This window comes from Antennarius striatus, chromosome 1 (genome assembly GCF_040054535.1).
Source record: "Antennarius striatus isolate MH-2024 chromosome 1, ASM4005453v1, whole genome shotgun sequence".
In the NCBI taxonomy this organism is placed as follows: domain Eukaryota; kingdom Metazoa; phylum Chordata; class Actinopteri; order Lophiiformes; family Antennariidae; genus Antennarius; species Antennarius striatus.
The window spans coordinates 11075105-11093055 of record NC_090776.1 but is presented as its reverse complement, the minus strand read 5'-3'; the positions used below and the strand labels follow the sequence as shown (position 1 = coordinate 11093055).

The 17951-nt window shown below is 46.1% G+C and overlaps 1 protein-coding gene across 3 annotated transcripts in view; it reads right to left on the bottom strand.

Moving 5' to 3' along the window:
* gramd2aa (GRAM domain containing 2Aa) overlaps window positions 1-17677 on the bottom strand; it is a 35230-nt gene extending 17553 nt beyond the window's left edge. The window contains exons 1-2 of one of the 3 annotated variants that reach the window (XM_068312718.1): window positions 17398-17677; window positions 9448-9555 (exon numbers count right to left, since the gene is read on the bottom strand). In XM_068312718.1, the coding sequence (XP_068168819.1) occupies window positions 9448-9555; window positions 17398-17537 (248 nt within the window). In that variant the 5' untranslated portion in view covers window positions 17538-17677. Of the gene's footprint in view, window positions 1-9447; window positions 9556-14454; window positions 14713-17397 lie in introns of those variants that run through there. The other 2 variants (XM_068312737.1, XM_068312727.1) reach the window with 2 other exon arrangements.
* Window positions 17678-17951: the final 274 nt, after the last annotated feature.

Genomic DNA, 17951 nt, shown 5'->3' with positions numbered 1-17951 from the left:
TTTCAGGCAACCACCATGAACTCATTGAGTTCCACATTCTGGATCATCCTGGTCTGCCTCTTGTCCTGGGCTTCCCGTGGCTCCGGCGTCACAACCCCCACATCGATTGGGAGGCTAGAACCATCCTGGAGTGGGGAGTTTCCTGTCACCTCACCTGCCTTCGTCAAGCGGCGGCGCCTCAGTTGTCTCCATCACCTGCCATCGACCCTCCTGACCTGACCAGGGTTCCCCCAGAATATCACAACTTCCGGCAGATCTTCAGCAAGGCCAAGGCGTTGTCCTTGCCTCCTCATCGGCCGTACGACTGTGGTATCGACCTGCTCCCAGGCACCTCCCCTCCCAAGGGAAGGTTGTACTCCCTCTCTCAGCCAGAGCGACAGCCATAGAGGAGTACATCAACGCCTCGTTAGCCGCCGGGATCATCCGCCCTTCCTCCTCCCCAGCCGGGGCTGGGTTCTTCTTCGTGGGGAAGAAGGACCAGTCCCTGCATTCGTGAGGGGGACGAATGGAAAACGGCCTTCAATACTCCTGTGGGACATTATGAGTATTTGGTGATGCCGTTTGGGCTCACGAACGCCCCCATCGTATTCCAGACACTTGTAAACGATGTACTCCGGGACATGCTTAACAGATTTGTTTTTGTCTACCTTGACGACATTTTGATTTTTTCCCAGTCTACCCAGGAGCATGTTCAGCATGTCAAGGCAGTCCTCAAGAGACTCCTGGACAACTCCCTGTTTGGCAAGGCTGAGAAATGTGAGTTTCATGCTTCATCAATCTCCTTCCTGGGTAACAGCATCTCCCCAGGGAAGATCCAGATGGACCCGTCCAAGGTCTCTGCCGTCACCGAGTGGCCCACGCCAGACTCCTGAAAGCAGCTGCAACGATTCCTGGGGTTTGCCAACTTTTACCGGCGATTCATCCGCAACTACAGCTCGGTGGCGCCTCCCCTCACTGCGCTCACCAGTTCAAAGGTCTCCTTCTCCTGGACACCCGAGGCCGCCGCCGCCTTCCGCACCCTCAAGGAACGGTTCACCACAGCCCCCATTCTTTGGATGCCGGACCCAGACCGGCAGTTCGTCATGGAGGTGGACGCCTTGGATGTCGGGGTTGGGGCCGTCCTCTCCCAGAGGGCAATCTCTGACCAGAAGCTCCACCCCTGCGCCTACTTCTCCCGCCGCCTCTCCCCTGCTGAGCAAAACTATGACATTGGTAATTGCGAACTGCTACCTGTTGAGCTGGCGTTGGAGGAGTGGTGGCACTGGTTGGAGGGGGCCAAACAGCCGTTTCTGGTTTGGACCGACCACAAGAACCTGGAATATATCAGCACAGCAAAACGCCTGAACTCTCGCCAGGCCTGGTGGGCCTTGTTCTTTACCCATTTTAACTTTTCCCTTTCTTATTGCCCCGGCTCTAGAAATGTCAAACCTGATGCCCTGTCCCGGCAGTTCCAGACAGGTGAGGAAGCCACAGCGGAACCAGGGACCATTCTTCCTTCTCCCTGCGTGGTTGCCACCCTCACCTGTGGCATTGAGGAAAGAGTCCGTGCCGCCACTGAGGGCCAGCCGGGACCCAGTGCCTGTCCCGATAACCGCCTGTTTGTCCCAGCTGACCTCCGCACTGAGGTTTTGGAGTGGGGTCATTCATTCAAACTGGCGTGCCATCCAGGGGCTCTCAGGACCCGGGACCTTCTTCACCAGCGCTTCTGGTGGCCGTCTCTGGAGAAGGACGTCAGGGACTTTGTTAAGGCCTGCCAGGTGTGCAACCGACACAAGGCGTCCCACCAGGCTCCTGCTGGTCTCCTGCAGCCTCTGCCCGTACCTCAGCGCCCCTGGTCTCACATCTCACTTGATTTTGTCACCGGCCTGCCAGCCTCCAAAGGTAACACTGTCACCTGCACCATTGTAGACAGGTTCAGCAAAATGGCTCATTTTGTTCCTTTGCCGACGCTTCCCTCTGCCAAGGAGACCGCTCAACTGATAACACAGCACATCGTCCGTATTCATGGACTGCCCCTGAATGTGGTGTTGGACCATGGTCCCCAGTTTGCCTCTGCATTCTGGAGGGAGTTCTGTCGCTCAATTGGTGCAACCGCGAGCCTGTCCTCGGGTTTCCACCCACAAACCAACGGTCAGACGGAACGAATGAACCAAGACCTGGAGGTCGCTCTGCGCTGCATGGTCTCCCGGGAGCCCGCCTCTTGGGCTTCCCATTTGGTGTGGGTTGAGTATGCCCACAATTCTCTGACCAGCTCCGCCACCGGTCTCTCACCCATTCACTGTGTTTATGGTTACCAACCGCCTCTGTTTCCTGCCCTGGACGCCGAGGTCTCCTGCCCCTCTGCCTCTGCTCACGTCCGCCGCTGCGGTCAGGTGTGGTCCAGGGCCTGCGACACCCTACTCCGCACCGGGGAGCGCTATGCCACCGCTGCTAACCGTGGCCGGACTCCTGCACCCGAATATCAGGTGGGCCAGAAGGTGTGGCTCTCCACCCGAGACCTTCACCTGCGTGTAGAGTCCAAAAAGCTGGCCCCCAGGTTTGTGGGCCCATTTCCAGTCTCTAGGATAATCAGCCCGACAGCAGTAAGATTACAATTGCCTCGCACTCTGGGGGTTCACCCCACCTTCCATGTGTCAAAACTCAAACCTGTGCATGAGAGCCCTCTGTCCCCAGCTCATCCCAGTCCGCCTCCTGCCCTCCAAGTGGAAGGAGGACCAGTCTACGCGGTCCGTCGCATCATTCGTTCCCGCCACCGGGTCGCGCACTGCAGTACCTCGTGGACTGGGAGGGGTACGGTCTGGAGGAGAGGTCTTGGGTCCCGGGTTGCCACATTGTGGACACCCTGATGGTGCGCGATTTCCACCACCTACACCCGGAGCAACCAGCAGCTCGGACCCGTGGGCGGAGTCAAAGGGGGACAGGCCTGCATCCAAGGGGGAGGCACTTGACCCCGGGGGCATGGAGTCCTCGGGGTCCCAAGAATTCTAGCCCACCTTCCTGTTTTCCCCCGCCTCCCGCCCCGGGTCGGTTTTTTGGACGTCAAGGGCCGTTCCTTGAGGGAGGGGTCCTGTCATGATCACTCCATTCCTGCAGTCTGCTCCACAGTTTCCACTGTCCCAACTCCCAGCCTGACCACACCTCCCGCTGATCACCCACATCTACAGCCCATCTGCAATCAGTCCGGTATTTAAACCCACGTCTCACACTCAGTCTCTGCCAGATTGTAATTAATAATAATAATTCAAACTTTATTGACCCCCAGAGGGGAAATTCTTTTTACACTCTTAGTACATGCATTTCTGTTAGTTCTCAGCACATCACACACAGTGTTGTGAACAAGGCCCCTGAAACACACAGCACACTAGGGGCCTGTAATCATGCAGTTAGTCCAGGGGAGGAAGAGTGACGGGTCGCGCTCGGAGGTCGCGCCCCAATAAGTAGCTTGTGGTGGGGACGGCGCCTTGCTCAAGGGCGCCTGGGCAGTGGCTGGGAGGTGAGCTGACACCCCCCACTGTCAGCTCACACTCCAACGGATGTCATGGCGGGAGCGGGAATCGATCCACCGATGGCCGGGCGATCCGTCTTCAAGACATCTGCTCTACCGCTGAGCCACTGCCGCCCCAAAACAGGACTGAATTGACCCATGTCCTACTCTCCAGCGTTCTACTCCGGATTGCCTGTCCGATCCGGACCTGTTTCGTCCCTGGACTCTGCCTCTCGTCTGCCTCCCAGCCAACCTACCCGCCCTTCGTCCACCATTCTGCCTCGTCTCTCTGTGCTGGTAAACCTGACCCTCGCCTGTCCAACGACTCTGCCTCCTGTTCCAGCCCCGGTAAAATGACTAGCCTTCCGTCCCTTGACCTCGTCTCCTGCCTGCCCCCTTTCTCTGGAGTGATCCATTGTGTCTCCAGCATGCTCCGCTGGCCTATCGGTTACCTGCCTGCCTGCCGCATGGGAGACCCAGGTTCGACTCCCACTCCACCCGGCCTGAACATAAACACTGTTGAACTTAACTCCTGTCTTGTCTCTTTGTGCTGCACTTGGGTCCTGTTTACACCCCGTGACAATTAGAGAATCAGAACTAATATTCACATTATCTAATGTAATATCTAACGCACTGGATGATGCGCTCTGCACAAATTCCTTCAGTTGGTGGGACTGATTTTATCAAGCAAAGTTTTTCCAAATACTACATATAAATATATACAAAACAATTTCAATTATCCGTCTTCACACTGTAAAAAAGCAGCAGTGTTTTATTTTCCTGTCTGTCATCGTCCTGGACAGGATGTGATCAGGATATTGATTTGGACGTGCCGCGTTGTCTTTTAGCACAGCATCACATCTGTGGTTGTTGAGTCAACATCCAAAGGTCCAGTGTGTAGGATGTGGTTTCCCTCCATGGTACTGCAGGGCAGACTGTAGCTGAATGACTGACCCTAATCCATGCAACACATGCAAAAAGAAAATGCAAAAGACCCTCTCTAAAGCCGGTGTTGGGTTTGTCCTGTCCGGGCTTGCAGGAAGGTGGAGCTAGACTCTATGGACTACGATCTACTGCCTCGCCGGGCAAGTTTAAAACAAATTCTTTGAAATTCTTCACACAACAGCTTTAAGAGGTCCTATATAAACTTGTCTTAAACTTGTCACGGGGAGCTGGAGCCTATCCCAGCTTTCTTAGGGCGTGAGGTGGGGGAAACTCCGGGCGAGGCGACAGTGCGCGGCAGAGCTACACAAAGACAGATAACCGTGCACGCTCACACTCATACACTACGGGCAATTTGGGACCGGCCAATTAACCAGAAGCACGTGTTTTTGGAGGTTGGAGGAAGCCGGAGAACAAGGAGAGAACCCACACAGACACGGGGAGAACAGACAAGCTCCACACAGAGCGGGACTCGAACCCAGAACCGCCTTGTTGTGCGGCGACCCACTACGCCACAATGCCGCCCCAATTCAAATTCAATTCAAAAACTTTATTTGTCCTCAAAGGGGCAATTGAAGGGCTTAGGTAGCTGGCAGAACTCAAATGCTCTGCAAACTACATTGGCATGTTAGCATGTAAATGTTTGCTCAGTGCAGCCGTGCCATGATTCATTGCCTCCACAGATCTGGGAACAACTAGGTTCAAATATACTGAAGTGTTGCCACCAGAGCAGCTGGACTGTCAGCGTCTCTGCTCTGAGATGGACGATGGGATGACCTCAGACCTCCTCCATTAACACAGAAAGGAGGAACCGCTCCTCTACTGTCTACTCAAAGTATTTAAATGATGAACTATGATCTTAATTAGGTTTTCGTCCTGTGAAAAAACAATCAAATCATAAGCAGCAAACTTTCAGCACAGTTACAACATATGTACAACATATCAGGGTTTGACATTATGGCGTAAACAGTGACAACAACTGATATTATCAGCTTCACAATGAACTGAGGTGTACCACGTCTCTTTACTGTGTGCAGTAATTCGTAACAGAACTATAATTGGATTTAAGTCAGCTTCTCATATGGTTTTGATTTAAAATATTCATGTGAAATGTAATCACAGCCACCAGACAGATACAGTCATATGAAATAACTACAGTATATAAACCCATGAAATACAGTATATTGTATTAAGGAAATATAAAGGAGTGTTTGCACGAGATGCACCCACTGAAGTAGATCTACAAGAACCTGAACACTGTATTACTCCAAAAAAAATCTATTCAGTTACTTTCATCCACTGATATTTAAAATGTGGGGCTTTTCTTTTGTCTCTGCTGTTACTCTAATGTTATCCTGTCCTCAGATTAGAGAGTCTGAGGCTGGCAGCGACTCACAACCCAGGCTGGGAAAAGAGCCAGGGTAAAGGTGAACGGGTCGGGGGGGGGCAGACAGATGCTGGGGCAGATCAGATGAAGCAGAGACGCACAGCTGTGACAAGAAATCAGCTACACACCCCGTGTACAGCACGCTACACACACTCCTCACTCTGCATCACATGACTCCTTCAAAACAGCCGCAAGACAACCTCTGTGGCCGTCTGCAACCTTTAAAACTGCAACGTACTCCTGCCCCAGTCCAAGGTGGTGTTCTTCATCTTGATACTTTTGTTCTTCACTGCAGAACAAATATATTGTGTTGGATTTCATTTCCAAATACACATTTCCTCTACCTAAAAGACACGTCTTCAATTCAAAACGTTGATGATGTATGGTATAGCAGAAGCATATGGCTGTGGAATGTATTAGTATTTATAATGATTCTTATAACATCACACAGCACTCTTTCTTAAAGCACCAGGGAAATGCACTAAACTTTAGTAGAAAATCAGGTCAAAACAGGAGTCAACGGCTACCTTCTGTTTAACCTTTTATCATTTGAGCTTGACCTAGATGTACCGATTTATGATTTCCCTCATTACAGTCAGCCTTCTAGCAAATACAGCCTATTATCTTGTGAGCACGTTGTGAACAATAGCTCAGGCTGCCTGCTGCTTGCTGCCTATAAATAGGACTCACAGTAGCTCTGCAGTCCCAGGTGAAGAGAAGAGAGGGATTATTAAAAACACAGGCAGCTCTGTGGGGACCACGTGCTCTCTGGTCCTCGCTCGCTCCCTCCATCTGTCTCTCTCTTTTTTACACAAGATCCAGGTCTTAATCAATACCGCTGGTACATCTAACCGAGTGGCAGAAGAAAATAGCTACAGGCAATTCACTTCACGGCGCTGGGAGATCTGTGTCGAAGAGTTTAAATGAGGCCACGCTGGGCAGTAATGGGCAGTTTCGACAACAAATAACAACATTGAAATCTGGCGAGTAAAACGTCACCAGAGGTTTATCTCTGACTTCAGTTGGACAGTTTGACATAAATCCACAGGCTGCAAGGGCATCATCGAATTTTCCACCAGTACTAAAGTACATCTTGAAAGTTTTTCTTAGTGCGTGGTTTTCCATTTATCAGGAGGCTCAGTGCGCTGCAGGTCATATCATATATACGTACATAGTGAACCTCACCTACGCCATAATGAGGCGTAATAACCTCAACATCCCCCCAGAGCAGAAACTATACTCGCCACCATTCTTATCATCATTTCAGGATCTGTGGATTGGAAATAACTAAAACTGTGTGTGTACAAAGTAAAATGCAGCCTGGTGTGTGTGTGTGTGTGTGTGTGTGTGTGTGTGTGTGGGGGGGGGGGGGGGGGGGGGGTGTCTATCTCAGTGCCCTTGGCTGCGAGGCTGACTAGTGAAACTAATTACAAGCCCACAGAATCCTAAAGTGAATCCTAAATTAGAAAGCGAACACCTCCCATCGGTGGCCGGTGGAGAAGTGGACTCCAAGTCAATAATTTAGCTGGAGGAGAAGAAATTGGACCTGAGAGTTCAGACAGAAGAGGGTTGACTCACTGAGAGACTTTAAAGTTTGTGTGAGAATAGAATGGAGCGAGCAGAGAGGAGGGGGTTTTTAAAATCAAAGTACTAAATTCAGACATTGGAGTTAGGAATATGCGTTTGCTAAAGTTCATAGAAGGTGAGAATAACTTGACATGGATTGAGCCTCCATCCTCTTTTGAGAGGAGAAACCTTAACGGAGACACAGGAAGCTGGGAAATCATTACAGTTCAAGGTCCAATATTGGATCCCTACATTCCAGTCCACTAGTAACTTTGGTATTTGTGCTCATTTCCTTCTGGCGACACTGAAGCAGAGTTCAACCAAAACACTGTGAACGAGGAACTTATGGTAATCACACTCTAATTGTACCTACATGCTACATAATCCTAGCGTAGCTACAGGACATACAGTAACACTTGGCATATGTGACTGAAGTTATTCACATGAAATCACTGAAAAAAAATCTGCTTTCGTTTTGGTTGTTTTGAACTTTAGAGCAAACATATTTCATTGGAAACGCCAAGATCAAAAGTACTTCACTCTGTGTTTTCACAGGAGCTCTGAAACATATTATTTATGAGACACAAGCTTTTAAACCTTCACAGTGTTTTCACCTCAGCATCGACTCAAACTGCTCTTATTGTGTGTTTGTGTGTAATAACATTTATCTCCTTTCCACACATAGTTTTGGTTTTTACAACTCATTCTTGAGCTCCTTCCGTTCTTTAGCCAAACAGACCAGGTTGCACTTATAGAGCCGCACCAAGTCAAGCACCTGCATCGCAACGCTCTCCACCACGGCTGACAAATGCACAACAGGAGTGACTAATGTGTCTCCAGTGATCACAACAGTGATGCAGCAAATCTTCATTTTGCTGAAGGAGCAGAACGACGTCAGCAGAGTCTGCAGCGCTTGTTGGTGGTGTTGTTGTCCTTCAGGTGTTGTTCACTCCAATGGAAATGTATGTCATTATTTAGAAAGAACTACATTTTGCCAGTTTAATAAAAAAAGAAAGAAAGACTGCAACCTATTTTTAAAAGAAGATAATTTTCCCACACCCACAATGCAGCTGTTGTGTAAATAAACTACCAAAACACAACTATTCTGTTTTAAGTTGGATAAATGATCTGAAAGTAGGGCACAAACATCCGCAAAGAGTAACAAATTTACCCAACTGACCTGTCTAACAGACCAAAAAACCCACAAGAGGAGTGAGTACTACTTCCTCTGTCGTGTCATTGTGTGTTTTGTGCGTCGCCACGACTCATCAAACCCAGACAACTTCAGAGGACGTTGACAGCTGAAGCGTCTGAGGGGCCCGGGGGTCAAGCATGAACAAACTGACCCGACATGTGAACTACTGCAGTGAGCAGGTGAATTTCACTCTGGGGGTGAGAAATCCAAACACGCTGGTTAATGAATGCTCCAAGTTCAAGCCTGACGTGTGCATAAAGCCTTCAGGTCCCTCCCCCTTCAGAGAGTCGACTCACACAACAAGCTTCACAGCTAACACCCCCCCCCCCCCCAACAGATTCTCCTGGATTACAGAGCTCCTGCCTGGAAACCTTCTTATATAACACAATCTCAAACTAATTGTGTCTGCAGGGACTCACAAACACGAGAAAACATCCACAGAAAATACACCGCAACACACCAAAAACACTTTGTTAACAGTTATCTGCACTGAGGAAAATGTTTGGGGGTTAAACAAAAATGTTCTTTGTAAGCCTCTGTTTGTGGTCTGTGTGTGTGTGTGTGTGTGTGTGTGTGTGTGTGTGTGTGTGTGTGTGTGTGTGTGTGTGTGTGTGTGTGTGTGTGTGTGTGGGTTTGGGTGTGTTTGACCATTGTTTGACATCAAATACAGTTAAAATAAAAGCACAAAATAAATGCTGTGAAAATAAATCACCTCGGGCCATAACCTGTGACCATTCACAGGATACAGATGGTGTCTGTGTGTGTGTTGGGGATGGGGGGGCAGGGTGTGTGTGTGTGTATGTGGGGGTGTGGGTGTCATGGAGTGATAGCCTGTGTTACAGAGCAGTGTGTGTTTGTGTGCGTGACATTTGCCTGAAGTGGCCGTGTGCGTCCTCGTCCTTAGGGGGGTCCAGGTCCTGTGTGGACAGCAGGCCTGTGTCTTCACTGGGGGGCTCCTGCTGCTCACTCATGCTCCTGGCCCTAAGAACACAAACACACCGTGTGTTCACAGCAGGCTCCTCTCCACAGGGCGTTTATGTACGCTTGGAAAAACCATGTTTGTTTTTGTGTCCAGGTTTGACTTCAAACTTGTACATGATGTGTTCTCAATGAATTGCGTGGTTTTAAAAAAAAAGGTTTAGGAGCTAAACAAGTGGACTCTGTCTTCAGAATCAACACAGCCATGACGCAACAGCTGTTTTTTGCTGGTTTACATTAAATATCTCTACTCAGCAAAAAACAGCTGTGTCCTTGTGTAAGTGGGTTTGCTGTCTGCTCACATGCAGATGTCTAAAAGAACTAGAGCAGCTCTGGGTGGTGGGGGTGGGGGGTTACGCAGATGGCTGACCTGATATACTGTTATGGGCTGACTCAGACGTTCTTCTAAAATACAATTTTCAGAGCCAAACATCTACTGAAACAAACAACAACAAGCTAATGAGAACAACAACATGATGGTGAACTAGTCAAGGTGATGCTTTCACAGAAATACTTACATTTGCTCCTGCTGGACTCAAAGTAGGAAAACGTATGACACACACACTAATAATGGAAAATAATCTCCAGGAGGAACAAGTGTAATTTCTGAAGGAACCAAATCACAGCATTTCAACAGTTAGTTTGACAGATTATGCGGCTCAGGACATTTTAAAGGCTTATTGGGGGTATTTTGCATGCAATTTGATATGGATAGCAGCAGGCTTCCTGTGGGAGGGAAATACACAACCCTATGCATCTACAACGACACCACGAGAGCCAAGGAAAAACAAATGAGTGATCTGGATCACGTGACCACAGTCCTGGACAACCAAGTAACCCTCAAACGTCACGTGATGGATGTTGTCAGGTAGCGATTGGATGAGAGTTTAAATCAGTTTAGAAATCAGGTTACAGGTTTTTGTTCATACAGTGGCGGCACGGTGGCGGAGTGGGTAGCGCTGTCGCCGCACAGCAAGGCGGTTCTGGGTTTGAGTCCGGCTCTGTGCTCAGTTTGCATGTTCTCCCCGTGTCTGCGTGGGTTCTTGCCGGGTTCTCTGGCTTTTTGTGACCAAAATATTGAATCTTTTACTGATTGTGAAAGATATTTATTTTTTTAACTTTATTTAATCAGGAAATTTCCTTATGGTCAAGGTGGCAGCCAGTTGGTACTAAAGCATACAATTCAGGTTATATGGTTTTTATTACAGTATTGTACCATCCTTTATCTTACTAGCCTGTGTCTTTATTTATCTAATGTTTCATTAATTGTTTCATAATTTATTCATTATTTTAGATAAAAATTAAAAAAAGCCAATATCCATTACAGAAGAGTCATTGTTTACATGATAGCTAGTTGTCACATGTTAACACCACTGCTTTTACAGCTGTCTCAGGTTGGCCGATGTTCTACAACCAGCCCATATGCTTCATGTTATCTGACTATTCATAGGTCTTCCATATAATCCCTGATAATAAACCTCGGTTGTGTCTCATTGATCTGAAGCCGGGAGGAGAATAGCAGGGATTGTGCTCCTAGTTCTTCATAGTGTTGTCATGAAACAGCTCCTAACTATCTGTTTTGTTTCCTCCCCTCATCTTCACGACTCCGTCTTTCTTTCTCACATGCAAACCCCCACTGGGCCTGCTCCGGTACTGTCCTCAGGGAGAGGGGAAGTTGTTACCACCTGCGCTGGTTTAATTGCGGGTGCAATGGAAATAGGCACCTGCATGCAGCTACTAGTAAGTTGGCTCTAATTGGCCAGAAGCTTCACATCACCTGCTGACCTGATCAAACAGCAGAGGTTTTACATCTGACTGGTTTGCTGTGATCACAGAGGGCCGGATGGCAGGTGAGGTGCCCATTGTAGGAGATAAGGAATGCTTTGTTGGAGCTTTTCATCTGAAGGTCGAGGTCGACACGTATCTGATCCCAGGTGTGTGGCCTCAATGCATAAAGGAGCCTTGTGGAAATAATTTTAAGACCCAGCTTGTCATTGTCTTCAGCAATTTTTTGTTGTTGTTGTTGTATTTGAATAAACACTGCAGTAAATAAGAGGCTCATTTGCACAAAGTGAAGATACATTATACAAGTATGATGTTAAGTAATTTCTCTATGGGGATCATTAAATGACAGATTATTATTATTATAACAAATTTTGATCAAAACTTTTCCATCAATTAGCCACAGAAAAACAAAAATAAAACTGTGTTTAACTTCCTGGACGTTGTGAAGGTGTAGTCCAGATTGAAATCTAAAGTGGTGCTTGAGACATAATTGTTGTATATTCAACTTTTCAGGGACATTTCTTTGTTGCATGGTGGGAGGTCATTCATCTATGCTGCTGGCTGAAGACACTAAGTGCCAAGAGACAAGCTGAACTTGTAAAGCCAACATGCATGTTAGGCAAAATGTAAAATTGGACAAATGCTTTATTCTTAAGAAACAAAAGAGAACTGGAAGCATTAATTACTCGTTCTGATTTCATGTAAAGCTGTGACCTAACTATGAGGTGAGGACTCCGGACAGCTCAGGCCTGCTGGCAGCTGAGTGGAGCTGGAACAGAGACTCATCCAGCATCTCAGACACCGACTACACATCCTGTCACACACGTTGGTGGGACCTGTATTTAGAATAATTTGCTTTCACACAGTTGAATGAGTCATCCAGAGCTTAGTCAACCAACTTCAAATAAAACAGCGTTCATTGCTAGTCTAAAGGTCTAGGGTTTGTTTATTGTGGGCCACCATCCTGGAATCACACGCCATTAAATATCTGATCTGTGGTCATTTATAGAAATATACCAGCCTTCCACTGGACCAGAGCTGCGACAGATAGCCAGTGTTCCAAAGAAGTCAAGTGGAAACACTTGTGGGTACGACAATCTAGTATCTGCTGCTTATCCCAACTGTGAGGTGCTCAATAGAAGGCATACCTCTGCCAAAGTCAGACAGTTCCTCTTGGTCACATTTCAGCATGACTAGCACCATTGGAAAGCTTCCTGGCTTTTGGTAAAGTAAGAGAAAAAAATGAATCCAACCTTTCATCTAAATGTACTCTGAAAGTTTCATAAAAACCTGTCTGGTAGTTTTTGTCTCATCCTGATGGTAAGACATTAACTCCTGTTGGAGGAATAAACAACAACGGTGATATACGTGAATTTCAGTTTAACAAACCAAAGACAAGTTTACACTTGACTACAATTGATGGTCACACTCTGACTGTTAACAAGTGAACACTGACTTTTTTTGTAAACAGGTCATAAATGTTAACAACACATACATTCACTGCCATCCAAGCCTCGATCCTGATGTGGCCAAACTTTTCACACACCTCTCCTTCTCCACGTCTCCACACCTCCACTAAATGTTTGTCTCCACAGGAGACAAACATTTAGTGGCGTCACAGGACAGCCTCCAATCCAATAAACTCTAATCTCATTCAGTATGCAAGTCTGGATTGCTATTGAGGAGTCCTTCTGCCCCCGGTCTCTCTACTCTCTGCAGCCACGTTTTGTTTAAATTAAAGATGTTCTGAATTGTAATGACGGAGAAAAACTTCTCCGGCAGATGAAGTTGAATTAATTTCACTCAGGATATGAAGGCAGGTCTCTTGGGTAACCAGACAAACCGGTCTACCATTCTGTGTCTGAAACAGCAGTGGTTTGGAGGACAGAATCATCATTTATACTAAAAACACCTGAGACAGACATGTTTGGACATCTGACCTATGATGCAGATTAATGTTGTCTATAAAAAGACTCTGAGTTGTCATGATTTCAGGCAGGGACGAGGAGAGTCGATGGTTTCAAACAAAATTTGTTAGGAACTGGAAATATTTTTATTTAAGACACTGCTTCCATTGAATAACTTACAGAACTTTGGTTCATCATATATTACCAACATGATGTAGGTTTCTCTCACTGTGCCTAGATTTTCTTTGTGACTTACAAAGGCCTTTATCACTTCTATTTGATCCTCCGGCCTTTCAAAGAGCGAGACAGTCTGAAACTTCATCTGAAGCACGGCCTTTGGACTCTGCACTGCTTGAGACCTCCTGAAATCCCCTCTCCATTGTGCAAGCGCTCACAACAGCCTTTGATGTGTGTGTCTTTGAGCCGGAATGTTCTTATTACTGAGTATTTAGGAACACAATGATGATCTTATAACATAGAATGTAGTTCAGGGAGTTAAAGGTAAAAGGGAGAATAAATTGTGTTATTAAGTATTTATATTAATGAATTTGCATTTTTTTTCTTGTGGTCTCTAGTCCCATAGCACTTTAAGTTTAAAAGTGATTTAAACTTTTTTTCAATAAATAATACTGGGTAAGAACCATTCCACACACTCTGAATTACTATGTGAAATATCAGCAGACGTTATTTTTATTTCTAAAATTAATTGGGCTCGATGGGATTTATCTGAATGATTCTTTTGCCACAAAAAGAAACGAGCGATAAGATTGTCAGATGACACCAGATACAGCATCGGAACACACGTCACTCCTTCACAATAAAAGCACAACAATAAGAGTGCGTTGCATGAAGCCCTTGGCAACACAAGATTTAATTTCATCTTGAATAAACATTTTGCAAAATTAAATCCTAATGATTTTTTTCTTTGCATCTCACAAACCTTAAATACTGTGTTTCTGCGTGAGCCAAAGAAAAAGTTACATCACAGCCAAATGGAGAACAATTTTGTACGCATGTTGGTTTGCCTGCTTATAATAACTCTCTGACATTTCTTAAAGCTCATTCTACATTCTTGGGACAATTGCAACGAAAGGTACATCAAACTTTCTACTCACACTATAACGCTGCAGCCAGGTATTTTACTTTGAAGTATTTACCGGAAGCCTGACTATTCTTCTCGCTAGCTTGACGTCATCGTACGTTCCCCTACCTGTGGCTCATGGATTGTTGCGACCCTTTCCGCCGTGTTGTCGCCCGGTAACTCCACCGAACTCCTCACGTCTGTGCTCCGCGGCTCGTGGAAACCATTCTGCGTGTTTTATCCGCGGAGAGCTGACAGAAACTAGTCCGGTGTGGTGCTCAGAGGGCCGAAGGCAGGCAGAGCGCGGAGCTGCAGGAGCGCGTCCTGCGTGAGGTGGGCTGAGCTTACCTATAGCCCAGTGTGGGCTGTTTACTCCACAGCAGATTAAACCGAGGCTATTTTCTCCTCATGACGCCCAGAATAACACGACTGTCCACGAAACACGACACACAGTGACGGCTTCTCCACCTCCAGTCATCAGGCAGGAAACATCAGATGCGTTTACGTTCTGTTACCGGTGGAGGAACGTTTATAAAGACTGTGTCACTATTTATCCATTTCTATTAGATCTAAATCATTCCCGCTATTCCGTCACATTTTTATAAATCCAGGTACTTTATAGACTTGGATTTTAAAAGCTATGACTCAGCTAAAAAGGTGGGAGCTCCTGCTGAAGCCAATTAAGCAGTGAAGTCGTGTTTACACACCATCAGACACGCTTTATCACCATTATAATCACTATTATTCTAACTGCTTTCTACCTCAGGAAACGATCTGCATTGGTTTCCATCACTAGGTTTTGTGTGATGAATGTTGTTGACAGATTAAAAATTAGATCAAGAAAAAAATACAAGGTTACATTTTTGAATTGTTTACAACTTTGATTTTTGTGTTTCCATGACAATAATAAGATGCTGAACTCAGATGGTCCTTCAGGGTAAATTAGAATATATATTGTATTTTTAGACGCACATGTCTATCAGACAGAATATCTTCATGTTACCTTTATGATATGATAGGGATGATATAAATATATTTCATGGATTTCCATGGCAACATGCTCTGTCCCCACCGTGTTTTATAGACTACAGGTAGTCCTCAACCTACGAACGAAATTGGTTGTTCGTTAGATGACATGTTCGTTGTTTATTATATTTCAATCTATATTGCCGTTTGAGGTCATCTAAATGTCATCATCTAAAATTACTACTCTAAACACTAATGAAGGATTCCGTAAGACTGACCAGTAACTCCACCAAAATTTAACATCAACTAGTAAAACATCAAAGTTCAGTGGTTAATGCTTCCAGACCGAAACCTAACCCAGTCAACATTGGTTCCTACATCATTTAGCTTTAAATTTGAACCTGACCCAAACTGTCTTCAGTCTTGGTGATCATGAACGTCTCCATGAACAGAAATACATTGTGGGTTCATTTCCCGCTCAGAATTTCGCAGAGTTGTGGAGAAAAGGAGGAGGAAACGCTGCAGATGACACATCGACAGGAAAGATGAAAACAATACATGAAGTCTGATATCAGAGCAAACTGTTCAGATATTTGCTGAATTATATTGACATATGGGGTGTTAATGCTATGCTGCTCGGTGTGGATTGTGGCAGAAAAGGGAACTACAGTAGATGGGTGGCAACATCTGAATGTGAGTCGGATGTTTGTATTGAGCACTTCCTGTATTAGTGTAATGATAGATTTTGTTTTTAATCTTGATATTATGTAATTTTTGCAGTTTTCATTAGCATTCATTTATTTTTGTAATTACCTGTTAGGGTCACTGGGGGGCGGAGTCTATCCCAGCTCACATTGGACAGGAGGTGGGTTTTTCCCCGGATCAGTGATCGGTTCACCACCACAGACAAGCAACCATTCACACTCACGTCTGCACACCCACAGTCCATTTCAGAATGACCAAGTCTCCTCTACTCCATGTTTTTGGGCTGTGGGAGGAACATGGGAACCCGAAGGGAATCCAGGCAGACACTGGAGAACATGAGACCTCCACATAGAGAAGCCCCAGGTCCTCAGGAGGAGATGAACTTCCTCTTTGTGAGGCAACAGTGCTACCCACCGTGCTTCTGGTTTCATTAGCCGTTCCCATTGGCAGGGTTTCTGCTATCTATGCTGAACTGACTTTTATGAAACATGAAATATGAAAAGTTATTGAAGGTAGAAGGAAAAAAAATGGGCTTAAGTAAATCTTAAAAAGGCCTGTGGTGTGTTCTGTGATGGAAGAAATCCTGGGATATTACATGCAAGTAGAAACACTTACAGTTTAAGAAAACTAGGTCAGTGAGTGTCCAGCATTTCAAATGTACTTAAATGAGGGCGCCTCTCGAACTGAAGTATTCAAACTAGAACATGTAGATCAAAATAGTTAATATATCAAGTTACTTTTTAATCACTGGGTGCATGTGACCTGATGGAGACTAAAAGTAGGACTAGATCTGCACACGTTATGTACTGATCACATTATGAATTAAAAATATGCACCAGAATCTAAAACCCTCTCTACAGCATGAGGATCGAGAGGTTCTCCTCTCAGAGATCCACTCATCAGCGTTTGTCATGTCGAAGAGTTCAATCGCTCCTCTGAAGGAGGCCGTTACTCAGAACAGGTTTCGGTTTGAACACAAAGGTGCAGTAAAAATTATCAACCCTTAACCTGACCACACTTAACGTACACAATACCAGTGCATTCATTCAGGAAAAATACAAAAGAGACTCCTAATCTGAATCACCAGTTTACCCATATCTTAATGAACCTGAACTGCAGGTGCAAAGGTGTTCCTTCCATAATTTGTCTCTTTGCCTTGCTTCTTTTTAAAGGCACATTTGACATTAGAACAAATGCACTGAATTTAAAGAAAATGAATGAAAGAACATCTGAAGTTGCTTCTCCTTTGACATCCCACGTGTCCCAGTTCAAACATCCTTCTCTGACACACGTGCCTGCATCTCCTCTTTTTGGTTTAGTTGGAATAAAAACCATGAACTAACCACCATCATCAGCACAGAATGAGCGCGGCCTACTTCCAGTACCTTCAGGGTGACTGACCTGGCTCTGCTGGCTGCTATCCTCTGACTGCAGTTACCATGGGAGTGGCGGTAGTGGGGGAGCTGGTAGTATCTGTCCTGGCCTGGGGCCTCGTCGGCGGGCAGGGCCTTAGGGCTGGCTGCATAGATAGTGCATCCCATGAACACTTCCTGGAAATCACCCAGTGTCCTACAGAGAGCGGAGACGAGCCGTCCTCAAGGTGTCTTTCCTCCGAGCGGCCTGTCCTGTCCTGATGCCAGCCAGCTGCTTTGTGGAAAAGCCATTGGCTCAGCACTTTACGATCCTAACCCCTCCTTCCCATCTGAATCTCTCCCACAGCCAACCTCGCTCTCGCTTTGGCTTCAGCCCTCCTCCCTCCATCGAGCTGAGAGCATAGAAGATAATCAGATTTCACATTTACACTCAACAAAATCATCCCCCGCATAATCACTTGCTGTCACTGATGTTGCATTATGCTAATGCACACAGCGTAGCCTCAGTTCAGGGGCATTAGGGGCAGCTAAAAATATCCTAAATGACTGATAGAAGCCAGTTCCACAGCAGATGCAGATAAC